At 31.9% G+C, this 21140-nt stretch overlaps 1 protein-coding gene, 2 long non-coding RNA genes and 1 other non-coding gene across 10 annotated transcripts; 2 read left to right on the forward strand and 2 right to left on the reverse strand.

The window, feature by feature from the left end:
* Positions 1 to 4972: 4972 nt before the first annotated feature.
* LOC122598298 lies at positions 4973 to 7525 on the reverse strand. The gene is made up of 3 exons (XR_006323578.1): positions 7172 to 7525; positions 6568 to 6787; positions 4973 to 5338 (listed from the first exon to the last, which is right to left on the reverse strand). It is a non-coding gene; the product is annotated as an uncharacterized LOC122598298 (long non-coding RNA).
* Positions 7526 to 8316: 791 nt separating this feature from the next.
* On the reverse strand, positions 8317 to 8422 carry LOC122598716. Its single transcript, XR_006323706.1, has one exon. It is a non-coding gene; the product is annotated as a U6 spliceosomal RNA (small nuclear RNA).
* A 3171-nt stretch (positions 8423 to 11593) lies between these two features.
* Positions 11594 to 12556, forward strand: LOC122597041 (uncharacterized mitochondrial protein AtMg00810-like). The gene has a single exon (XM_043769676.1). It carries the CDS (start codon positions 11594 to 11596, stop codon positions 12554 to 12556), a length of 963 nt encoding a protein of 320 aa, XP_043625611.1.
* Positions 12557 to 13623: 1067 nt separating this feature from the next.
* On the forward strand, positions 13624 to 18495 carry LOC122596598. 7 transcript variants are annotated; one of them, XR_006323338.1, is made up of 8 exons: positions 13624 to 13738; positions 14793 to 14836; positions 15242 to 15309; positions 15476 to 15716; positions 16348 to 16485; positions 16674 to 16782; positions 16872 to 16913; positions 17003 to 17592. It is a non-coding gene; the product is annotated as an uncharacterized LOC122596598 (long non-coding RNA). The 7 variants fall into 7 exon arrangements; XR_006323341.1 differs by lacking the exon at positions 13624 to 13738 and adding an exon at positions 18186 to 18495 and having other exon boundaries at positions 14600 to 14836; positions 17003 to 17127; XR_006323340.1 differs by lacking the exon at positions 13624 to 13738 and having other exon boundaries at positions 14600 to 14836; positions 15476 to 15560; positions 15656 to 15716.
* The last annotated feature ends 2645 nt before the right edge of the window (positions 18496 to 21140 follow it).

Consider the following 21140-nt stretch of genomic DNA (forward strand, 5'->3'; position numbering starts at 1 on the left):
CATATAATCATTTATAATTCCATTACCATGATTGATAGCTAGTAAAGATCAATTGCAACAACTCATAAGTGATCTCTTGCAAGAATGTGTTCGCTTTTCCCTATTAAAAATACTTCCATGTCATGGTTTAGTTTGACTAATCAATGAATACATGATAATTACAATCTACGATAAAAATCTTTAAAAGCTAAGACAGCGGTGACAGGTCGATGGTTCCCAACGCGCAGAGCAACATAACTTGACCTATTAATTGATTTTGCATTTATCTCATTCGTTTACTTCCAAACACAGCTAGGTAACTTATTAAGCACATTACACCCCTTTTAGATATATCGGCTATCGAATGATATATAATATTGTTAAGCACAATTTAGTCGATAGATCCCCAGATGGTTCATATAGTCATCAAAAATCCACACTAGTTACATTCCACTTCCTGGAATTTAAGGATTTCCACAAATCTAAAGGTTCTGGCTTACACTATTCTTAACTAAAAACTCCAAATGAATATGCTACTATTTTCTCTAATATGAACCATCAATCGTTTTTCAATTAAGTCCAATTTATCATGCATAGAACACTGTTTTTCATTTAGGGTAGATCTAATTCATGCTAAGGATTCGAGAGATGTAGCTTAAAACAACATCTATAACTAATATTCATCATTTCTGTCTAACTTTTTACTAGTTCCAAAACTATAACAAATTCCATTTCAAACTCTTATATTTTGAATCAAAAACCTAAAATTTTTCCTATTTTACGCATTTCTCCCCCCACACTTAAATGTTACAATGTCCCCATTGTAATGACTATACTATGGCTCAAAAAGTAAAATGGGAAAAACTAAAACAAAAAGAGTAACAAAACTTCCCGGTATTTTTGGTTGTATCCTTCCATAAAACCTGTTGAAATCAGTCCTCACTCGATAATTCTGACTGTCACAAACACTTAAACCAAAATCATAGCAAACATGGAAAACATAATATCATACACGTGAAACATAAAAGCATTAACATTGTCTGTTACTTGTTGTTTACCCTGCCTACTACATAAATTACCATACTAAGGAATTATCGGGGATTGGGGGAAAGAAATTGTTTCAAATTGTTTTCATCTACACGCAGGCGGGCATCTGACATCACCAACAAAATAGAATTATGAAATAGGGGGAGAAGAGAGATTCTTTGAAAATGTCTCATCCGCACGCAGCGGGAACCAACCACAACCATCATCAAGAATTAACAAATAGAGAGAAAAGAGAGAAATTATTTCAAATTGTTGAAACCATAACAAACTCATCTGATCACAAACGCGAAGAATCATCAGTAGCATCCAAGCAGACCTAGTAATATCCGGTAAAAAAAAAACTAAACCAATATAAATTAATAAAATATAAACTAATATTTGGAGACATATATTTTATGCTGAGTTGTTATAAAATAATAATAAACTAAGGATTGCTAAATGATAACTTGAAGTATGGACCAAGCTCACGTACAAATTAAAGATATGCTAGAATTTTTGACAAAATTAAGATAAGGCAATATCTAATGACTCTGTAAGTTTTACATATCTTGTTTAGGAAGAAAACTACCATATCTTTTATTATATATATTAAATCTCAATATTTGGGTAAAGCCGTGAAATACCAAAACAAACAAAACAAAACCCTTATTATACTTTTGAAGTTGTCGCACAACACAAGAAGAAAAAAAATAAAATAAACGCCACAAAGTTCCATTCCTTTCGAGCGATCTGCCACAAAACATGAAAGACACTAGTTCCATTATAAATTGTTAATGAATTATGTTATGTCACAGAGGTGTAACAAGATACCAAGGTATAATGTACACAAGTAGTTGTAGAAGGGGGGTGAATACAACTGTTTCGTTTTTCCTATACTTTCTTTTATAAAGGGTTTTAATTGATCCAATAAGTATATTAAACAATGTGAGTTATAAGAATCAATAAAACAGTAAAGCAGAAAATAAACATTCTTAGGCATTGATTGCGTTTTTCAAATGTAATCCTTTATTAAGAAATAATCTATACAAAGAATTAAAGGGTTGTTTTGGAAACAAGATAACCTACAATATCTAAACAACCCTATGAATTGACAAACAACAATCAAATAAGTTCTTTCTCAAGAGAAGCAGCCCAAGCTGACTTCTCACAGACGAGGCTGTGTATAAGAGCAAAGAGAACTTTTGTGAAGAATGATTCAAAGGAATGTCACATATGCCTTCAAGGATTGTAGCTTTTATAGGCGAAAGCTTCAAATTCACTTGGTGTCCAAATAAGCCACGTCTTCAATTATGGTTGGATGATTAGGGAATATTGGAACGTGCCTTCATCGTACTTGTGGTCCCCAAAACTGCAGCACGTCATTTTGATCGTCCAATGAGAGTATGGACATGCATATGTAAGTAAACCACCAACCCAGATTCTAGGAACCTTCCTAGTCACGTCATACGTCCTTATCAATAAATCCAGGCTGTAATCTTCACTGATTGTTTAGACATAGATTGCTCGTTTGTCAAGAGCAAATCTGTCTAAGTGTTTCCAAGATGACTGCAAATCCTAAGCTGTCTTCCACCAACAACTTGATCTTCTATCTTCAATCCTCCTCTTTGATTTGGACTGAATGCTATAACCATTTGATGCAGCTTGAACAACACTTGCTTCCATAAGATAAACAATTACAATATATGAAGCATGATCTGAGTCAGTTACAGATCGCAAGTTATGTCAGCTTAGTCTGACCCAGATCAGATTACAAGAACCAAAAGATTACTAAGTGTTTATATATCAGATTTGTCATCACCAAATTTACAAATAGCATTGAGACTCAACAAGTTATTAAAAATAATAATAATAAACTTTGGTCTTGATCGATCCTTGGTCGGCAAAAACAAATTGTTTTGTTTCTTTATCCGTTCGAACACACACATAAATCAAGTTAGGAGTTTTTGCTTTGGCAATAGTCGTGACCAAATATAAGGTACGGATATTCTAGATTGTCTTAGGAGCTTTTCGGTACTGTCTTTTCCTTCAAAACATTATTTGTTATATATATATAATACTACATATATTTTAGGTGTTATTAAGATTTCCTTCCGGTAAAATATTCCTTCCCAAAACTTTGTATTATTTGTATCAGTATTATATTATTTGAAATATTATTGTTTGTCAGCCTTTGTATAAGATTGTTGTGTCAAAACCATCTCTAAAACCCGATTTGAAAATAGTCCTGAAAGAGGTACGTTTGGATTTCATTTGATGCAGTGATTCGTACAAGTGTTTCTCAAATTTGTACACTCATATATGTCCCTTGAGTATTGGTCCCGAAAGAGGTACGTTTGGGTTACATTTGATGCGGTGATTCGTACAAGTGTTTTCCAAAATTGTACACTCAAATATGTCCCTCGAGTATTGGCCCAGAAAATTTGAGATAATCATATTATAAAAATTGGGTAGACGGAGATGTGGTTTTAAGTCAATATTTAAAATGTCTCAAAAATATATATTTAAATTATTTATTTGATTGAAAACTAATTTTGTCATTTGGAAATTTATTTAATATATTTATGCGTATAAGTTAGTCAAAACGGTTTCTTAAAATATGCATATAAGAGAGTACCTATCCATGGAGGTCCCATGAGCGCGTTATTGTGACACCGGTAACGTGGCACCTACCGTAGGGGTGTATTTGATTTGATCTACGGCGTCTCCTTTTGATGACCACCGAGTGGTTATGCGCACTTTGATTTTATATTTTGATAGGAGGCGTATGGATCAGTCCTAGGCATATTTGTAAGTTTTGACGGTTGACGTTTATCGTAGTGTCATACGAAACGTTTGGCACCATAAAATGAATGATTAGTGGAGTAGCTACCCTATGATTTCATTCGACCCTTTTGTTAACTTATTTGTTTTGGCTCTGATGTGCATTATTTTATGAAATTTGGATTTATAGTATATTTGTTTGTTAAGTATAAGTTAATGGTGAAGTTATCTCTATTGGTATTTGGATTTGAAATAAGTGTGATTTGAAATAAGTTTGTTCTGAAACTAAGTTTGTCTTGGAAATATGTATTCGTAAGTATATAAAACTATTCAGCTTTTGTTATATCCGTTCACTGGGCTTTTTGCTCAGCCGTATTCCTTTTTCTTTCTTATACGGCGGGTTATCAGAAGGGCTTTGGGAACGAGAGAAGAGAGTAGATACAAGTCGACTTAGCAACCCTTTACATAGAGCTTTATATCAAAATTTAGAACATCATTTGCATTTGTCAAGTTGACTTTATAGCTTGACTTTTGTTTCACTTTGAATAAGAATAACGCCGTTTTGCCTTTTAGTTCTTTTGATATCATTTTGTAATGTTTAGAAAGTTATGGGCATAACAGAATGGTATCAGAGCATAGGTTTTTTTCTGTAGAAACTTAAGACCTAAGTTATGGCCTGTCACTACTACAAAACTGGCGTATTCCCACGGACAATTCCGGATTTCCCACGGATTGTGGCCATCGTTAAAAGTGGCATGGGAAATAATTTCCCACGACCACCGAATATTTCCCACGCTTTTCCCACGATCATAAATCTGTGGGAATATTTCCCACGAATTTTCCCACAACAATACAAACGGATTTCCAACGAAACTCTTTTTTTTTTTGTATTTTCCCACGGATTTTATTTTCCCACCGATTACCCACAGATTTTCTTTCCCACGGATTTCCCACAAAAGTTATTTCCCATAGATTTCCCACAGATTTCTTTGAATTATTTCCCACTGAGTTTTCAACGGATTAGTTTCCCACAGATTTTCCACGGGTTGTTTCCCACGATTTTCCCACGGGATATAATTTCATTTTTCCCACGGATTTCCCGCAACCGTCATTTTTTAATTAATAATAGAATTTTTTTTATTCCTTTTTCCGCCCTGTGATTATATATATATATACATATATATAATAAACCAACTAATCAATCAATATCTGAACTACGAAAATACATATAATCCATTACCTAAGAATAAAAATATATCCGTCAACAAAACATTCATTCACATCATTAAAAAGTTAAAATTTTAAAGATAATTCAAACTAATAAGTTTTTAATAAATCTTTAGATTTAGGCCGGTGGCTTCATATTGGGTAAGAACTTCATCACGGCGGCGATGGTCGCTTTTATTTCTTTGTTCCGGCTTTACTTTTTGCTTTCAAAACCTTCTAGTTTCCTTTTTTGCTTTTCTACACGCTTTTTCATCTCGACAATCTCCCTTTGTTGTGTCTCATGTCTTTCCCGCATTTCCGCCATAGTTTGGGTCAAAATTTGTACCTACAAACACTTATATATTAACATGGATATTGATATATAAATCATATAAGTAGATAATATAACAAATTCACCAATAAAAAAAAACCCATGAGCACTTGAACATAGTAACCTACTATTAACCCATTATTGACCAAAGCCCGAACTAAGTTATATACAAACATCACTATGTATTTAAGCCGTGAATCCCGAGTAACCCGTAAAAATCAGACTTACATATTTGATAGTATGTACTTTCAAATATATATAATAGAAGTCTTGAGAATATTACATATTACATCAAGATTATATATTAGAAAAAATCCTTTTTTGGGGGTGTTAGTTATTTCAAATCCCTATTCACATGCACACATCAGTATGTTTGTTCAATTGATACAAATTTGGGTATCTCATGGCTACAATTTCCAAATAAAGAACTCAACTAAAATTGTCTATGGACTTGATACAGGAGCAAACTAGTGAGTAGGAACTAGCAATAAAATTCCTATTATCTCATGGAGAATTTGCTATAAAGTTTGTTATTAGTAGGTAGCGCATAACTAGTATGTAACATGTTACATTATGTTTTATCGCAGTTTCATTTGTCAATGATACTTGCAGTTATATTTTTGCTACAGAATTGCTGTTTTTTTTTTCCTGAAACAGTGCCTAATTGCTGCTGTTTTGATGGATAATTGTTGCTGTATTCCCAGTGTTTTGCTGCAGAATTATAGGCGTTTTTATGCTGCCTTTGGTGCAGATTTACGGCTGTTATAGGGGTTGTTTTAAGCCTGTTTTTTTTTTTAACTTTTAGTGGTGCAAAATGGTTCTGTTTTCAGGCAATTTCAAATCTGCTATTGGTGATGAATGATGCTTTTTTCAGGCTGTTTTAGGTGTTGTTTCCAGGCTAGGTCTTGGCCCTGTTTCAATGATCGGCTAAGGTACTTCCTATGCTGTTTTCTTTCATAGTTTAAGCTAAATTTTTGTGCCCGCTACCTCACAAATTCCTAGATCTGCAACTGGCAATAACCAAATGTGTTGACTTGCAAACTAGCTAATTCCATCAGTATAAACGCTTACTAATGGCGAGCAAAACAACAAACAAAGTAACTACAAAGTGTGTAAAGGGTCAGTTAAGGGTCTACTGAGAAATCCTAAGCATCCAACAAGCATCAACCGAGTAGTTATAATCATTCAATCTTTCCTATTTGCAACAATCAAATTCAGCAACAAGTGTGAGTTAATAGACAAACCTGTGATTGTTGTTGTGTAACATTTGATTCGGCATACTATCCCACCTTCTCTTGTTAACTTACTTTCAACAGTCTCCTCGTTCAAGTATGCAAAGTCTAAAAATTGTGCAGCTTTTCTAACATAAAGCATACAAAGAAATCTGAGACTCTCTTGCCTCTTATACATCCATCCTCGATCGCTACTTGTCGTCATACTCACTCAAACGTCAATATCAACCCTCTACAAGTTAAAATCAGCCCTTTACATGTCAAAAACTTGCCACTTACGAGTCAAATTTAGGCAACTTAAACTCAAATTCAACTAAGTTTAAAAGTCAACTACTTACAACTCAAGCTCATACAAGTAAACAGTCAATTGTACACAATCAAACCAGAGTTTAGAAAACCCCTCAAACTTACTTTAACATTATACACTCAACTAATATACACTGCTGAAAATCATGAATAAATCACATTCTTTAAAATTATCACTTATCAAACATTAATATTAATTTATTTTCAGTCTTACAAATCTACCATACAAATTTATAAAAATATGAAGCAATACATATAAGGAAATCTAGAAATTATTTACTAATTAATATATATATATATATAAACTTACAAGAAAAGAGAAGACGGGGTGGCCAACAACGGTAGTGGGATTTTTCCAAAGAGTGGGATTTTCCGGTGACGCAGGCTTCTTCCGGTGAGAGCGAAATAAAAAAAAGCGGCGCAGTTGTGCCTTAGAATGGGTGGATCTATTTATCGGCAGCTGGGTGGTGGTTTGTAGTGGCGAACCAGATCGAGGTATAGAAGAAGATGGAAGAGAGGGTGGAATTTTTCTAGGATTTTTCTCGACAGTAAATTGGATTCTTTCACGGCAAGGACTGAACAGAGAGGGGGCGGTGGGTTTTGTTGGGATGAGAAAGATTGTGTCTGTGTACAAATAAGAGTTTTTCAATTTTGGGTGAGCAAATATATGGAGGGTTTGAATTTTTGGAGAGTGATTTCAATTTTTTTGGAGTGCCGCCAAAGACTTCGAAATTTATTTTGAAAATAAGTGGTGTTGTTGTACTACTAGAACCTTATCATCAATCTATATTAATTGTATAATACTAAATTAATAATAATCTTTATTATATCTGTTTCATTATTAATTAAAATATTTTTATTCTAAATTTATGGTTGGTAATCTTTATTAACAAGTTAATATTATTTATAATTAGACGTATACACGCATGATGCGGCGACATTGATGTTAGCGACAACGGACGGTGGTGGCGGCGACAGGTGATAGCGAAGTCGATGATGGTAGGGTGACGACTGTGGTGGGGTGATTATAGATATAAAAATTTCTTAATATAAAAGGTTAAATGTTTTATCAATGAGTTAGAATCTTTATCATATATATATATATATATTTATAATCTTTATCATATTTGTTATTTTGTTAACATTTTTATTTATTATTTTAATATTTGATTTAGTCTCGTGTCATATACACGTGATGTTCTCGACATTTAAGATAAGGTATAAAATATATAGTAAGTAAGTAAGTAAATAACACCAAATACTGTCTTTCAAATGTTTTTGGTCTCAGTATCCACGCAAAGAAGAGATATAGACAGTATTACTTATACTTAAGGTAGAGATGCTTCTATTAACCATATGTAACCAAGAAACCTTAAAATCTCAAATGTAATAACAAATGAAAAAACAAAATGATAATTCAAATACACCTTCTTTTGTAATACTTCTCTATATACGAAAGTTATTGTAATACTAATTTAAAATATTACTTTTTGACCATGCGTAAAGGTCATGCTAATTTTCTCCATATCGTACCAATTTTATCAGAGGTCCCTGAAGAGACATTAATATATTATATTATATTCGTACTTATTAATCGTTCTTTTGGGTCTAAGGGCCACGTATATATAGAACTTTTGTATATGGGTCTACTAGGCTAAATATTAATGTGGCATATATGTGTAGGTATGTACGAGCATGGCACCCGCGCAATGCGGCGGCATGGGTGGGGAAAACGGTTTAGTAGTGTCGGTGATGGTACTATTCGTAGTGGTGGCGGTGTCTGGTGTAGGTTGATATAATTGTGATTGTGAATTTTTTAGAAGATAAGGGTTTAAAGTGTTAATTATTAAAATAAAAGTTTAAAGTGTAAATTAATTCATTTAGGGCTAAATATAAAAAGTCAAGAACAATTCTGATAATTCAAAAGTAGAATTACCTAAAATAAAAAGGTGGATTCTCTTTATTAGGTGGTATAGATGTATGTATAACATATATACGAATGACATTTATGTAGTGACAGTAACGACGGTAGTGGCAACGGTGGTGGTGGGTGATGTGTGGTAGCGTTGGTGGTCCTGTGGTAGAGTTGGTGATTTATGTTGTAAATTATTTCATTAAGTGTATTAGATGGTTATACTTAGTGAATTAAGTGATGGGTAAATTGGGTAGATGTCCTTATATAATTTCATTATGGAGTATAAATATATGTAATAAAAATATTAAATCAAACGACACATGACTTTATATAGCTTGCGCCACATAGTTTAAAGCTCATTCAATCCTGTTTTAGTATATTGGTAATAAATTATTATATATCGTCTATGTATGTATGTAGATATATATGTGGGATATGTAGGTATATCGTGTGTACTAATGATATATACACTTATGTAATATTTATGACATGTATGTGTTTTATGGATAAATGTGCAGTCTTAGATACATATATATGTACATATACATGTATTATACGTACATACATATATACACAATACATATAAAGCTTTTAAGTAAAATAAAACAACTATTAAAGTAAAACAAATAACATAATAGGTTTTTCTTAAGTGATATTCACCGTGCATCATGAAAATCATTGTACATCAATTGAATCGTGAATCTTCGTGCATCAATTTAACTATGATCTAAGGGTCAAAATCTTGTCTTATTTGTTTTACTTTTATACTTTTTTTACAATACCCAACCCCTACATATAAAATATAGTATATGTATGTACGGGTATGTTTAGGAATTACATACATGTACTTACATACACTATATACACACAAAAATGACAATCGTATGAATTTGTCACAATTTTTCAAGGATTTCCCATGGAATAACATAATCTGTGGGAAATATGTGAGAAATTCGTAAGTCCTCTAAAATGATTAGAGCTTTCGTTCGTAAGAATTTAACTCATGTGATTTTGATTAGTAGATTAATTTAGTACTAGAATATCAGAATTTTGATATCGAATGAAAATTGTATATATATTACAAATCTAAAATGTAGATTTTGGATTGATAGTATTTATTACAATAGATAGTTTAATTAACCATAGTTTAAATGAAAGATTTATTCTTGATCATATATATCTTAAGTCCATTAGTTATTTAACTCATATAAAATAAGTACGGCAAATTAGTTTAACGACATAAATTGTTAAATAAGTTAGTTTATGGTTTATAAAATAGTTTTTATAAAGTTCTTATTTTTGATTAAGATGTTATTTGTAGGATCAAGGACTATGGATATCAAGTTCTAAAGATAAAGAGGCTAAAGATGTAAAGAAGGAAAGAAGAGGGACTAGAAGTGTAAAAGTGAAGAGGCTATATAAACGATACATGATCGTGACTTTAGGGTGGAGAACCCATTCGATCAAATCCTCCTGCAGTCATATTATTCTCTTAATATTTCTCTCAAATATATCTTTCTGTATTCATATATATATAAATTCGATATATATAATTTCTGTTCTTTAATCATCATATTGATGATTAATATTGTGTAATAAAAACTCTATAAACTCTAAATATAATAATACATTTTCTGATTATCAGACTGAAGATTTGATGATTTTTACTGTAGATTGTGAAGTTTTTACATGGTATGAGAGCCAAAACCGACGGTATTTGGTGGTTATTGATTCGATTTATTTTCAGATCTGATTAGGTCTAGGGCGTATTTCATCTGAAACCCTAGATTCTAATTTTTGGGGTTTTTTGTTCGATTAAGTTAGGGTTTCATCTGGAAACCTTGATTTATATTCTTCCGCTGCAATTATTATTGTTTTGCCTAATTTTGTTCTTGACTAAGTGAATCAAGGACAAATTAGGGCTTCTGGATTTCGTCTCTGATCCTGATTACTTCTCTTGACTAAGTGAATCAAGAGAAGAATTAGGGTTCCTCTACCATCGGCATTAATAGCACTGTATTGTCTTCTTTTTCCATTTTTTGTCCTTCTATTATATCTGTTTGATTCTGCTATTTTTTTTCTTCTCATCTCCAAAAATTTTTTATATATATATATCACAATTTTTTTTCTATCTTCAATCTCATAAAAACAGGCGTGTTAATACTTGACCTGCCTTCATTTGAGAGGTTGGGAATCCTGTCACTGACACGTTTGTGAGGTTAAGATATATTACCCAATTTTTTTTTTTTGAGAAGAAAAAATTTGTAGTTTCATTATCTGTGCTTTTTTGTTGTTTTCTGTTTGATTACTACTGTTGTTAATTGTTTTTCATTAGTTGTTGACTATTACTAATCTTCCTTCTGATAGGCAACCAATTGATTGCAAATGGATTTATAAAATAAAATATAAGTCTAATGGTGAGATTGAAAGATATAAAGTTAGACTTGTTGCAAAAGGTTTTAGTCAAAGAGCTGGCATTGATTATGATGAAACTTTCTCTCCTGTTGTGAAAATGGTAACTATTAGGTGTTTATTATCTGTTGCAGTTTCTAATAATTGGCTTTGTATCAAATGGATGTTAACAATGCATTTTTGTATGGAGATCTTATTGAAGATGTTTATATGAAACTGCCTGAAGGATATTTTAACAAAGATGATAAAATGGTTTGTAAATTAAATAAGTCTTTGTATGGTTTAAAACAAGCACCAAGACAATAGAATGCTAAGTTGTGTAGTTCTTTAATTGAGTTTGGTTTTGTACAAAGTAAATCTGATTATTCTCTTTTCATAAGGAATAAAAATGATACTTTTGTGACTATGTTAGTGTATGTGGATGATATTGTTTTAACAGGAAACAATGAAAGTGAGATTGAAAAGGTTAAAGCTTTAATGAATTCTAAATATAAAATTAAGGATTTGGGCAGATTGAAATACTTTCTTGGAATAGAAGTTATTAATTGTGAAAATGGAATTTGTTTATCTCAAAGAAAGTATTGTTTGGAGTTATTGAATGAGTTTGGACTTCTTGGTTGTAAGCCTATTACTACTCCCTTAGAACAAAATTTAACTTTCAAAAATGATAGCTCAAAACCTCTTGAAATTATTTCTGCATATCAAAAATTGATTGGTAAATTGATATATTTAACTTTAACAAGACCAGATATTTGCTATGCTGTTCAGTGTTTATCTCAGTTTATGCATGCTCCAACTCAGCAACATCTTATTGCTGGTTTCAGAATTTTAAGGTATCTTAAGTCTTCCCCAGGTAATGGTTTATATATTGTGAAATCTGAAACTCTTAATCTTAGAGGGTATTCTGATGCTGATTGGGCTAGATGTCTTATGACAAGGAGATCAGTTTCTGGGTATTCTGTCTTCCTTGGAAACTCTTTAATATCTTGGAAATCTAAGAAACAATCCACAGTAGCTAAGTCTTCAGCAGAAGCTGAATATAGGGCTTTAGCTGCTGTAACTTGTGAAATTATGTGGCTTATGAATCTTTTAAGTGATCTTGGTGTCAAAGTTGATTTACCAGTTGATGTTTTTTGTGATAGTAAAGCTGCTTTACAGATTGCAGCCAATCCTGTATTTCATGAAAGGACCAAACATTTTGAACTTGATCTTCATTTTATTAGAGAAAAAATCTGTTCAGGAGTTTTGAAAGCTAATAAGATCAAATCTGAGCATAACTTGGCAGATTTGTTTACCAAGAGTATTGGTTCTAAGCAACATGCTTTTCTAAGTTCACAATTGGGAATGATTGATATGCTTAAACCATAAACTTAAGGGGGATGTTAAATAAGTTAGTTTATGGTTTATAAAATAGTTTTTATAAAGTTCTAATTTTTGATTAAGATGTTATTTGTAGGATCAAGGACTATGGATATCAAGTTCTAAAGATAAAGAGGCTAAAGATGTAAAGAAGGAAAGAAGAGGGACTAGAAGTGTAAAAGTGAAGAGGCTATATAAACGATACATGATCGTGACTTTAGGGTGGAGAACTCATTCAATCAAATCCTCCTGCAGTCATATTATTCTCTTAATATTTCTCTCAAATATATCTTTCTGTATTCATATATATATCAATTCGATATATATAATTTCTGTTCTTTAATTATCATATTGATGATTAATATTGTGTAATAAAAACTCTATAAACTCTAAATATAATAATACACTTTTTGATTATCAGACTGAAGATTTGATGATTTTTACTTTAGATTGTGAAGTTTTTACATAAATATACTTAGTAAAGTAGATTGCAAGCGTTCGATCAGATGTCACATTTTGATGATGGTATAATTAGTTTTTCACCTAGGAGTCATGTTTATTTAGTTTCTACTTTTGTCTTGAAGTCATCTGAGTTTTGTTTATTTTTCTTATGGTTTTAATTAAGAGCTATTAAATTAATGCATCTTCAAATCCTAAGTATTTAAATATGTACTACAATTCTGGTTTTTTGGAACGCCCATTTGGAACGGTTGTGAAAAAAAAAACGTTCTAATTTGAAAAGTAAATGTTGTTTGGAACGGTTAATCTTAAAACCGTTCTAAAAGTATAATATTTGGAACGGTTTGTAACAGAGCGTTTCTAAAAGTTGTAAATTTCTAACTTTGGAACGGTTGTTGTTGTGTCGTTCCATGACCTGTTCCAAATTCTGTTATATTTGTTACGGTTTTTTATACAACCGTTCTAAAAAGAGTTTTCAAGTATCCTAAGTTATCCGTTATATGATTATTGATATGCTTTTTATCTTGTACTTTTTCTATATATATTTTAACATGATATGCTTTATCTCAAAATACCCCATTATTATATATCTTCCAGAAATTACCGATCATTGAATATACCTTTTTTTTACTGCTAAATTTATATTTTTTTAAACATTGAATATAATTGTCTTATATAGGTACATAATTTATAATATAGCTTTCGGATAGCTTTCGAATTCTTTATAAAAAGGTACTGTTGATTTTTACTGAACTTTTTATATTTAAGTTATAGCTACTTGTTGATATAAAATTGATGATTGCACGTTCGTGGTAATTTGACTACTATCCACTAATTTCGTCATGGCGATGATTATTTGAGTGAAATCGAATTCGAATATATAATGTACCTGCAGAAACTTCAATTTGGTGTGCATGTAAATTGTGATGATCGAGCTAGATATCTTGTTAATTTATTTAACTTCTGTTTATCTGTTTATGAAATATTAGTTGGCAAATCTATATTCTATATATAATATAATTAAAAGTTCTATCATGATAGTGGCAAAATTGACGCTTTCTTGACGTTTTATCGATGGGTACTTAATAGGGTTATTAGAATACTTAATAAGGTTAATTACTTTAGTAGGGTATATTTATGATTTTATTTATTTCATTATGTATTTTACACTTATATAATAGAGTGATTAATTATTAAATATCTACATACATAATTAGTTAATGATAATTATTAATATATCTATATATATATACTAAAGTAGAAGCAAAGTTGGTTTTTTGACAATTCAATAATTAGGGTACTTAATGGGGTTAATTAATTTTGTTTAAATTAATAAGCATTGTTTCTATGAAACTGATCATGTATTTAATTATTTTTGTTTAAGATTATTTAGTTATATACGTATATATACTTACATAATAATAATCGTTATATACTCCTTAAATGTTTTGTATTTACTATTTATTAATTATTTGTATTAATTAGTATTTGATTAATTAGTTAATTGTAAGTTTTTGGTCTCCTTTTGATGCAGCCCAACCGACTTATCTTGATAGCCCACCCAAATTAGAATTGTAACCGTCTTATGCAACTCTTTGATATCTAACATATTTTTTTCTTATCCATCTCTCTTACTCCATTTATTTCCTTTAAATCGTTGATTGGTTTGCACAATTGAAGAATCTAAAAGACGAACTTGCTTTTAGGGTTTTATTTCCTCAATTTTTAGACGGTTTGTTTTAATCTTTATATACTTAATAATATTTTTTCGTATAATAATGTGCAGGTGAATGTTTATCAGATCATAAAGAGGAAATTCTGATTTTCAAGGTGAGTAAAAGTTCAATTTGGTTCTCTATTATCTATAAATATTTTTATCATAAATGAGTGTATAGTTAATTCTTAATGTATAGGTTTGTGTTTTGGTTTGTTATATATGGTTTATTAAATTCCTGCATTACTATCATTCACTTATTTGTTTGCTTTGATTATCTGCTTTGTTTGTTTTGATTATTGATGACCCTCTTTAGTAATGGGTGGTGTATATTCTTGCTTTTGTGTAAGGTTGTTCATACTTTATACTCACCATATCTTGGTATAAATTTAATTTACTAAAAAGGCAGTAACTTGATATGGAAATTATTAAAAAAATAAAAATTTCCCTTCTTAATTTGGCTACACTTGATGACATGACGATAATGTTGAACCTATTTTATTTTTAATAAATTTGGATAGGTTGGTTGCAAATCCGTTCAATACATGGTTTTCGACGGGATCCCATAGCAATTAATATGCCAGTAACGGTTAGTATGATTATATTTGTGGATTATAAAATCTGGCACTATGGTTTTATCCATTGTAGATATCTTTGGAGCAATTGGTAGTTAGCGAAACTTTTTATGCTTATACATTCATGACTAACGAGTTAAGTTACTAATCAATTTTTTTGTGTTTTTTTATAATAAGCAGAACTCCTAATTTGGAGTATCTATTGTAGACGGCCTTTTTATAACTTTAGATGAGTATGTTCAGTCTTATGATATGAAAGGACATGGTTAGCTTTTCAGTGTATTTTCCAGTATTTAGATTTGTTTATAGTTGCTTAGCTTTTGACTATTTGTTGCTTCTTTTGTTGCTAAATTGTTTTAGGGGAAGATGTTGATCACTTTTGAGACATTTAGCCTGGAGAGTCTTCGTCATACATTTAAAGGTAAGTTAGTAGAGCTTTGGAATCTTTGTACAATGTTAGACATGTTTGTATGCAGTTTACATACTGTTAGTGGTATGTTAATGGGGCATTTTGATGATGATAAAAAACTATATATTTTTGTGTGGAGTTCTGGTGCTTTTTTCGGGTTGTTTTGGCTCTAATATGACGCAATCGAAATCACCTAATGTTTGTTTTGTTGCTATGGAGATTATGAGGTACAAAGTTTTGGCCCCCTATCTTAAAAAGTTTTCATTTCACTTATTGTCGTTTTTATCTTTTTTCCTATCCCAACTTTGAATAACTACATTGAAACTACAAAGTAATGGAGAGCTTTTGGTGTGGATGGTCAAAATTATCCGTAGATACAAAATAAGATACAATAAAAAATTCTTTCATGGTAGATTTGATTGTACCAATCTCCTCCATGTAAGTTCAAGTTTAAGGACAACCATTTACTTAGGTGATTGAGTTTTGCTTGAATACATGTGGCTAATAATGTAGATATGAAAGGCTTATCAGCTCATGCTTAAATTGACATGTCATTAGGAATTTGAGCTTGCATCAAAGTTAAATTTTTAAACCGTATGTTACATGGGAAATAATTTGAACTGATTTCTTTTTGTTGGTGTAGATTGTATAATGGGTCAACATTGATATGGGTGAAAGTGTAATGTAGTAGGATGATCGTGAAAGAGGTGACGACATTTCTTAAGAGTTTGAAATATCAGTTATCTGCCAACGTGCTTCATCTTCTGTAAATTATTTGGTGGTATGAACAAAAGCTAATGCTTTCAGTCATTTTTGAAATGAATCTTATATTACTATTTCATTGTAAAATAAGTCAAAAGTGGCCTAGAGTCCACTTTAATGTTAATATGATACAATTGAAGAAAATTTTAGATTATCAATATGGGGAGTATGAGAGTTTTAATTGCGCTCGGCTTATCTCACCTGAAGGTGTCAAGCAAGCACTTGATGTCACTCCACCCAGCCAGCTCTTAGAAAAGCTCCAAGATAGCATCTCTAAATAAAAACTCCAGCAAAGCCACATGAACCAATGAACCAGGTAAATGGAAAATTTAAGTCTTACAGCCAAATGAGGAGTAAAAAATGTCGACAGAACATATGTAACGATTTTTTTTTGAATATTTTCAGGATTGTTACAAAGAATCGAAAACTGAGGTTGGCGACGCTGAGGTGGGGGGGGGGGGGGGGAAGCTCAATGTCGGGCCAGCAAAGAAACGAAGTGTTCTCCTGGTTAACTTTGTTTCTCATTTTTGATACAGGTACCTTTCTAGAGTCTGAAGTAGACATTGAAAGTGATGAGAAAATATAAGCGAATGGAACCAAATTGGCTGGTACATGTTTTTCGTGATTAGGACTTATGAGCATGCTACATGCCCTGGATGAGGTTTTTTTTAACTTTATTTGCCTGTTACCATAAGAGTTTATTGCTGTTTTTTTTTTTTTTTTTTTTGCTTTTGATTATTTTTGGAGAATGGATGATCTTTTGGTTTAGCTTAGTTGCAATCAGCTTTTGCAAAGAGACTCGCCTGTTCTCCCAGCCCAAACTTACACCACTTAACCTTGAAAATACCCTGGAAGAAATCCCCTCAAGCTCAACCTGAGGCAAAAAACATGCATTTTTCAACTTGAATTCGACAATAGGGAACCAAGGTGTAAAAGCTCTATTGTAGGCTGATAAGGTTCGGCCTTATTTCGAGAGAATTAAGGCTAGGTATATAGTATATAAGGTAAGTTGTATAAGACTGCTAGAAATGAAATAGGTACAACTCTTTTATTAGTAAATTCATAACAACTTCATTATATGTGTTATCGAAACTTCTTCAATTATTTTAGGTTACTTTTCTCGGTAGTTTTGTTGGAATTTTTGTTAAAAGTTTCTTCGAGTTTTAATTAAATAGTGTTGTCCATTTATGTTTTATATGTGTGTTTGTAAGTTGAAATTTAATAGCGTTGTCCACATTTTTACATATAATGTTTGACAAAGAAACAATAAGTTACGCATTGCATGGACCTTCACTCTATTACTTCTTATTCTTATATACGTTTTGTGTTTTGATAATAAAGAAAGTAAGATACTTATGAGGCTAACAATTATTATTTTATTAGCCCGTCGGTTCATTTGATCCATATAAAAGTGAGACCTCATACATATACAATAACAATTTGATAAACTATTTCATAAACGTCCATTTACGATCAAGGTCACTTTCTCAAAGACGTAAAACATATATTCTTACCTTTTCGTGCATCGTATGGGCCTTAGATACTAGTTTTAATGTTAGCATATTGTACGGTTTGACATAGTGTACCTTATTAATTTTTTTTCAATATATATATATATATATATATCTTTAATTTATTATATAAAAAAAACGACATCGCTCCTTTTTCTTTCATAAATATATGCTGGTTATAAATTATTATATTGTTATAAATTTTCAGATGGATTGACAATGGATGTACCAAAAAGATGTTAATTTGGGGGATTTTATGAAAGGTCTGCCAAGTTTTCTTGTAGCTGCTGAAAAAGATCGAGTAGCTAAAGGAAAAAACTAGATTTTTTGTCCTTGTTCTAAATGTGCAAACTTTGTTCAGTTTAAGGATATCAACCAAATTGAATTTCATCTGACAAAAAATGGGTTTGTTCGTAAATATCATATTTGGTCAAAGCATGGGGAATCACTAGTTGATGGTAGCACATCGGCATCTATACCTTATGCCAGTGAAAACAATGATTCAAACATTAACTATAACCCTGAAAATTAAAAAGGATGTACCATGATTTGGAGGCTAATGTTGCTGATTCTTATCAAGAAAAATTACAAGATTTGTTTGCTGAGGGAGAAACTGATTTGTATGCCGGTTGTAAGTACTCAAAACTTGCCGCTGCATTGGAGTTATATAGAGTAAAAGCTAAATATGGATGGAGTGACAAAAGCTTTACGGGCCTTCTAGAAGTTTTGAAACCAATGTTTCCCGACGATAATACGTTACCTATTACTACATATCAAGCAAAAAAACCAATGACTCCAATGGGATTAAAAGTTCAAAGAATATATGCATGTCCAAATGATTGCATGTTGTATAGAGACCAGTACGAAGGTCTCCATGAATGTGTTAATTGTGGTGCATCAAGGTATAAAAAGGTTCCTGATGAAATTGATCAGGATGTGAAAAAAATGGCCCCCCTGCTAAAGTGTTGTGGTACTTTCCCATCATACGAAGACTAAAACGATTATTTGCAAACAAGAAAGAGGCAAAGTTAATGCATTGGCATTTTGATGAGCATAAGAAAGATGGAAAAGTAAGACATGTCACAGACTCGCCTCAATGGAGAAATATTAATAATAAGTTTCCAGACTTCGGTAAAGAGATTAGAAATATTAGATTTGGACTTAGTTCGGATGGAATAAACCCATTTGGAAACATGAGTAGTCGCCACAGTACTTGGCCGGTTCTTTTGTGCATCTATAATCTTCCACCGTGGTTATGCATGAAACGTAAATACATCATGATGTCGTTGTTAATTTCTGGTCCGAAACAACCTGGTAATGACATTGACATTTATTTGGCTCCTTTGATTGACGACTTGAAAACTTTATGGGGTTCGGGTGTAGAAGTGTATGATGCATATAAGAAGGAAAATTTTCAGTTGCGAGCCATGATTTATTGCACAATAAATGATTTTCCAACCTATGGTAATTTGTCAGGGTATAGCACGAAAGGTAAATATGCATGTCCTGTTTGTGAAGATGAGATACATTCAAGGTAGTTAGACAATTGCAAAAAAACTGTATTTATGGGACATCGAAGATCACCTCCCTATGATCACCTGTATCGTAATATGTCTTTGGAGTTTGACGGTAAAACTGAGACGGGGACTGTTAACACTTTACTTTGAACTATGTAATCGTTTAATTTGGAATGGTTTTAAGACTTTAATTAAGATGTTTTCCATTTAATCTTTTGTACCATGTCGTTCTGTGGCATCTCGTGTTTCCGCCGTAGTCGAGGTGTTACACACCAGTGGCAAGACTAGAAGCTATCAGAATTTTCTTAGCATTTGCAGCTCATCTTGAGTTCAAAGTCTACCAAATGGATGTTAAAAGTGCATTCCTGAATGGAGAGCTAGAATAAGTTGTGTATGTGTATCAACCTCCAGGGTTTGAAAGCAAAGAAAAACCTCACTGGGTGTATCGACTGAACAAAGCATTATATGGTCTGAGACAAGCACCTAGAGCCTGGTATGATACTCTAACTCGACATCTTTTAGATAATGGTTTTCGTAGAGGTGCTATAGATAACACCTTATTCATATTGCATGAGAAAAGTGATATCTTACTTGTACAAGTATATGTTGATGATATTGTGTTTGGGTCTACAAATGAAAAATTATGTGATAAGTTTTCAAAAATTATGTCTTCTGAGTATGAAATGAGTATGATGGGTGAATTGACATATTTTCTAGGTCTACAAGTAAAACAAACCAGTGATGGTATTTTTATTAATCAAGAAAAATATGTCAAAGATTTATTAAAGAAATATCAATTTGATTCAGTCTCATCTAAAGATACTCCAATTTCTGCACCATTAACTTTGGACTCAGATCCTAATGGAAAACCTGTTGATCCCACAAAGTATCGTGGTATGGTGGGATCATTAATGTACTTAACTGCAAGTAGACCAGACATAATGTTTGCAACATGTCTTTGTGCACCATTTCAATCTGATCCCAGAGAAGCACACCAAAATGCAGTAAAAAGAATTTTTCGATACCTGAAAGGTGTCCCCAGACTAGGTCTTTGGTATCCCAAAGGCTCAAGTCTAGATCTCATGGGCTATTCAGATTCTGATCATGCAGGTTGTAAGATAGATAGGAAAAGTACCACAGGTGGGTGTCATTTTCTTGGTGGCAAATTAGTTAGTTGGACAAGCAAGAAGCAGACTGCAGTATCATTATCAACTGCTGAGGCTGAGTACATTTCTGCTGCAAGTTGTTGTGCTCAGATCTTATGGATGAAAAATCAACTAACTGATTATGGTGTTAAGTACATAAGAACGCCAATATTTTGTGATAACACAAGTGCCATTGCAATATCTCACAATCCTGTCATGCACTCTAAAACCAAGCATATTGATCTAAGGTATCATTTCATTCGTGATCATATTTTAAAAGGTGACATTGAAATTCATTTCATTCCCACTGATAAACAACTGGCTGATGTGTTTACAAAACCTTTAGATGTCAAAACTTTTAAACATCTCATCAGTGAGTTAGGAATGCTAAATCCTGTGTAGCATTTCAGGGGGAATAGACAAAAAAGTTTTTACAAGAAAAAGAAATTTTTTTTTTTTTTTTTTGAGGGGGAATTTTGCCTCAGAAAACACTCTGTTTGA

The sequence above is a fragment of the Erigeron canadensis genome, chromosome 4 (genome assembly GCF_010389155.1).
Source record: "Erigeron canadensis isolate Cc75 chromosome 4, C_canadensis_v1, whole genome shotgun sequence".
NCBI lineage: Eukaryota > Viridiplantae > Streptophyta > Magnoliopsida > Asterales > Asteraceae > Erigeron > Erigeron canadensis.

Coding starts and splice junctions, on each gene's coding strand:
- LOC122597041 (XM_043769676.1), top strand. CDS start 11,594: ATGTTAGTGTATGTGGATGATATTGTTTTAACAGGAAACAATGAAAGT.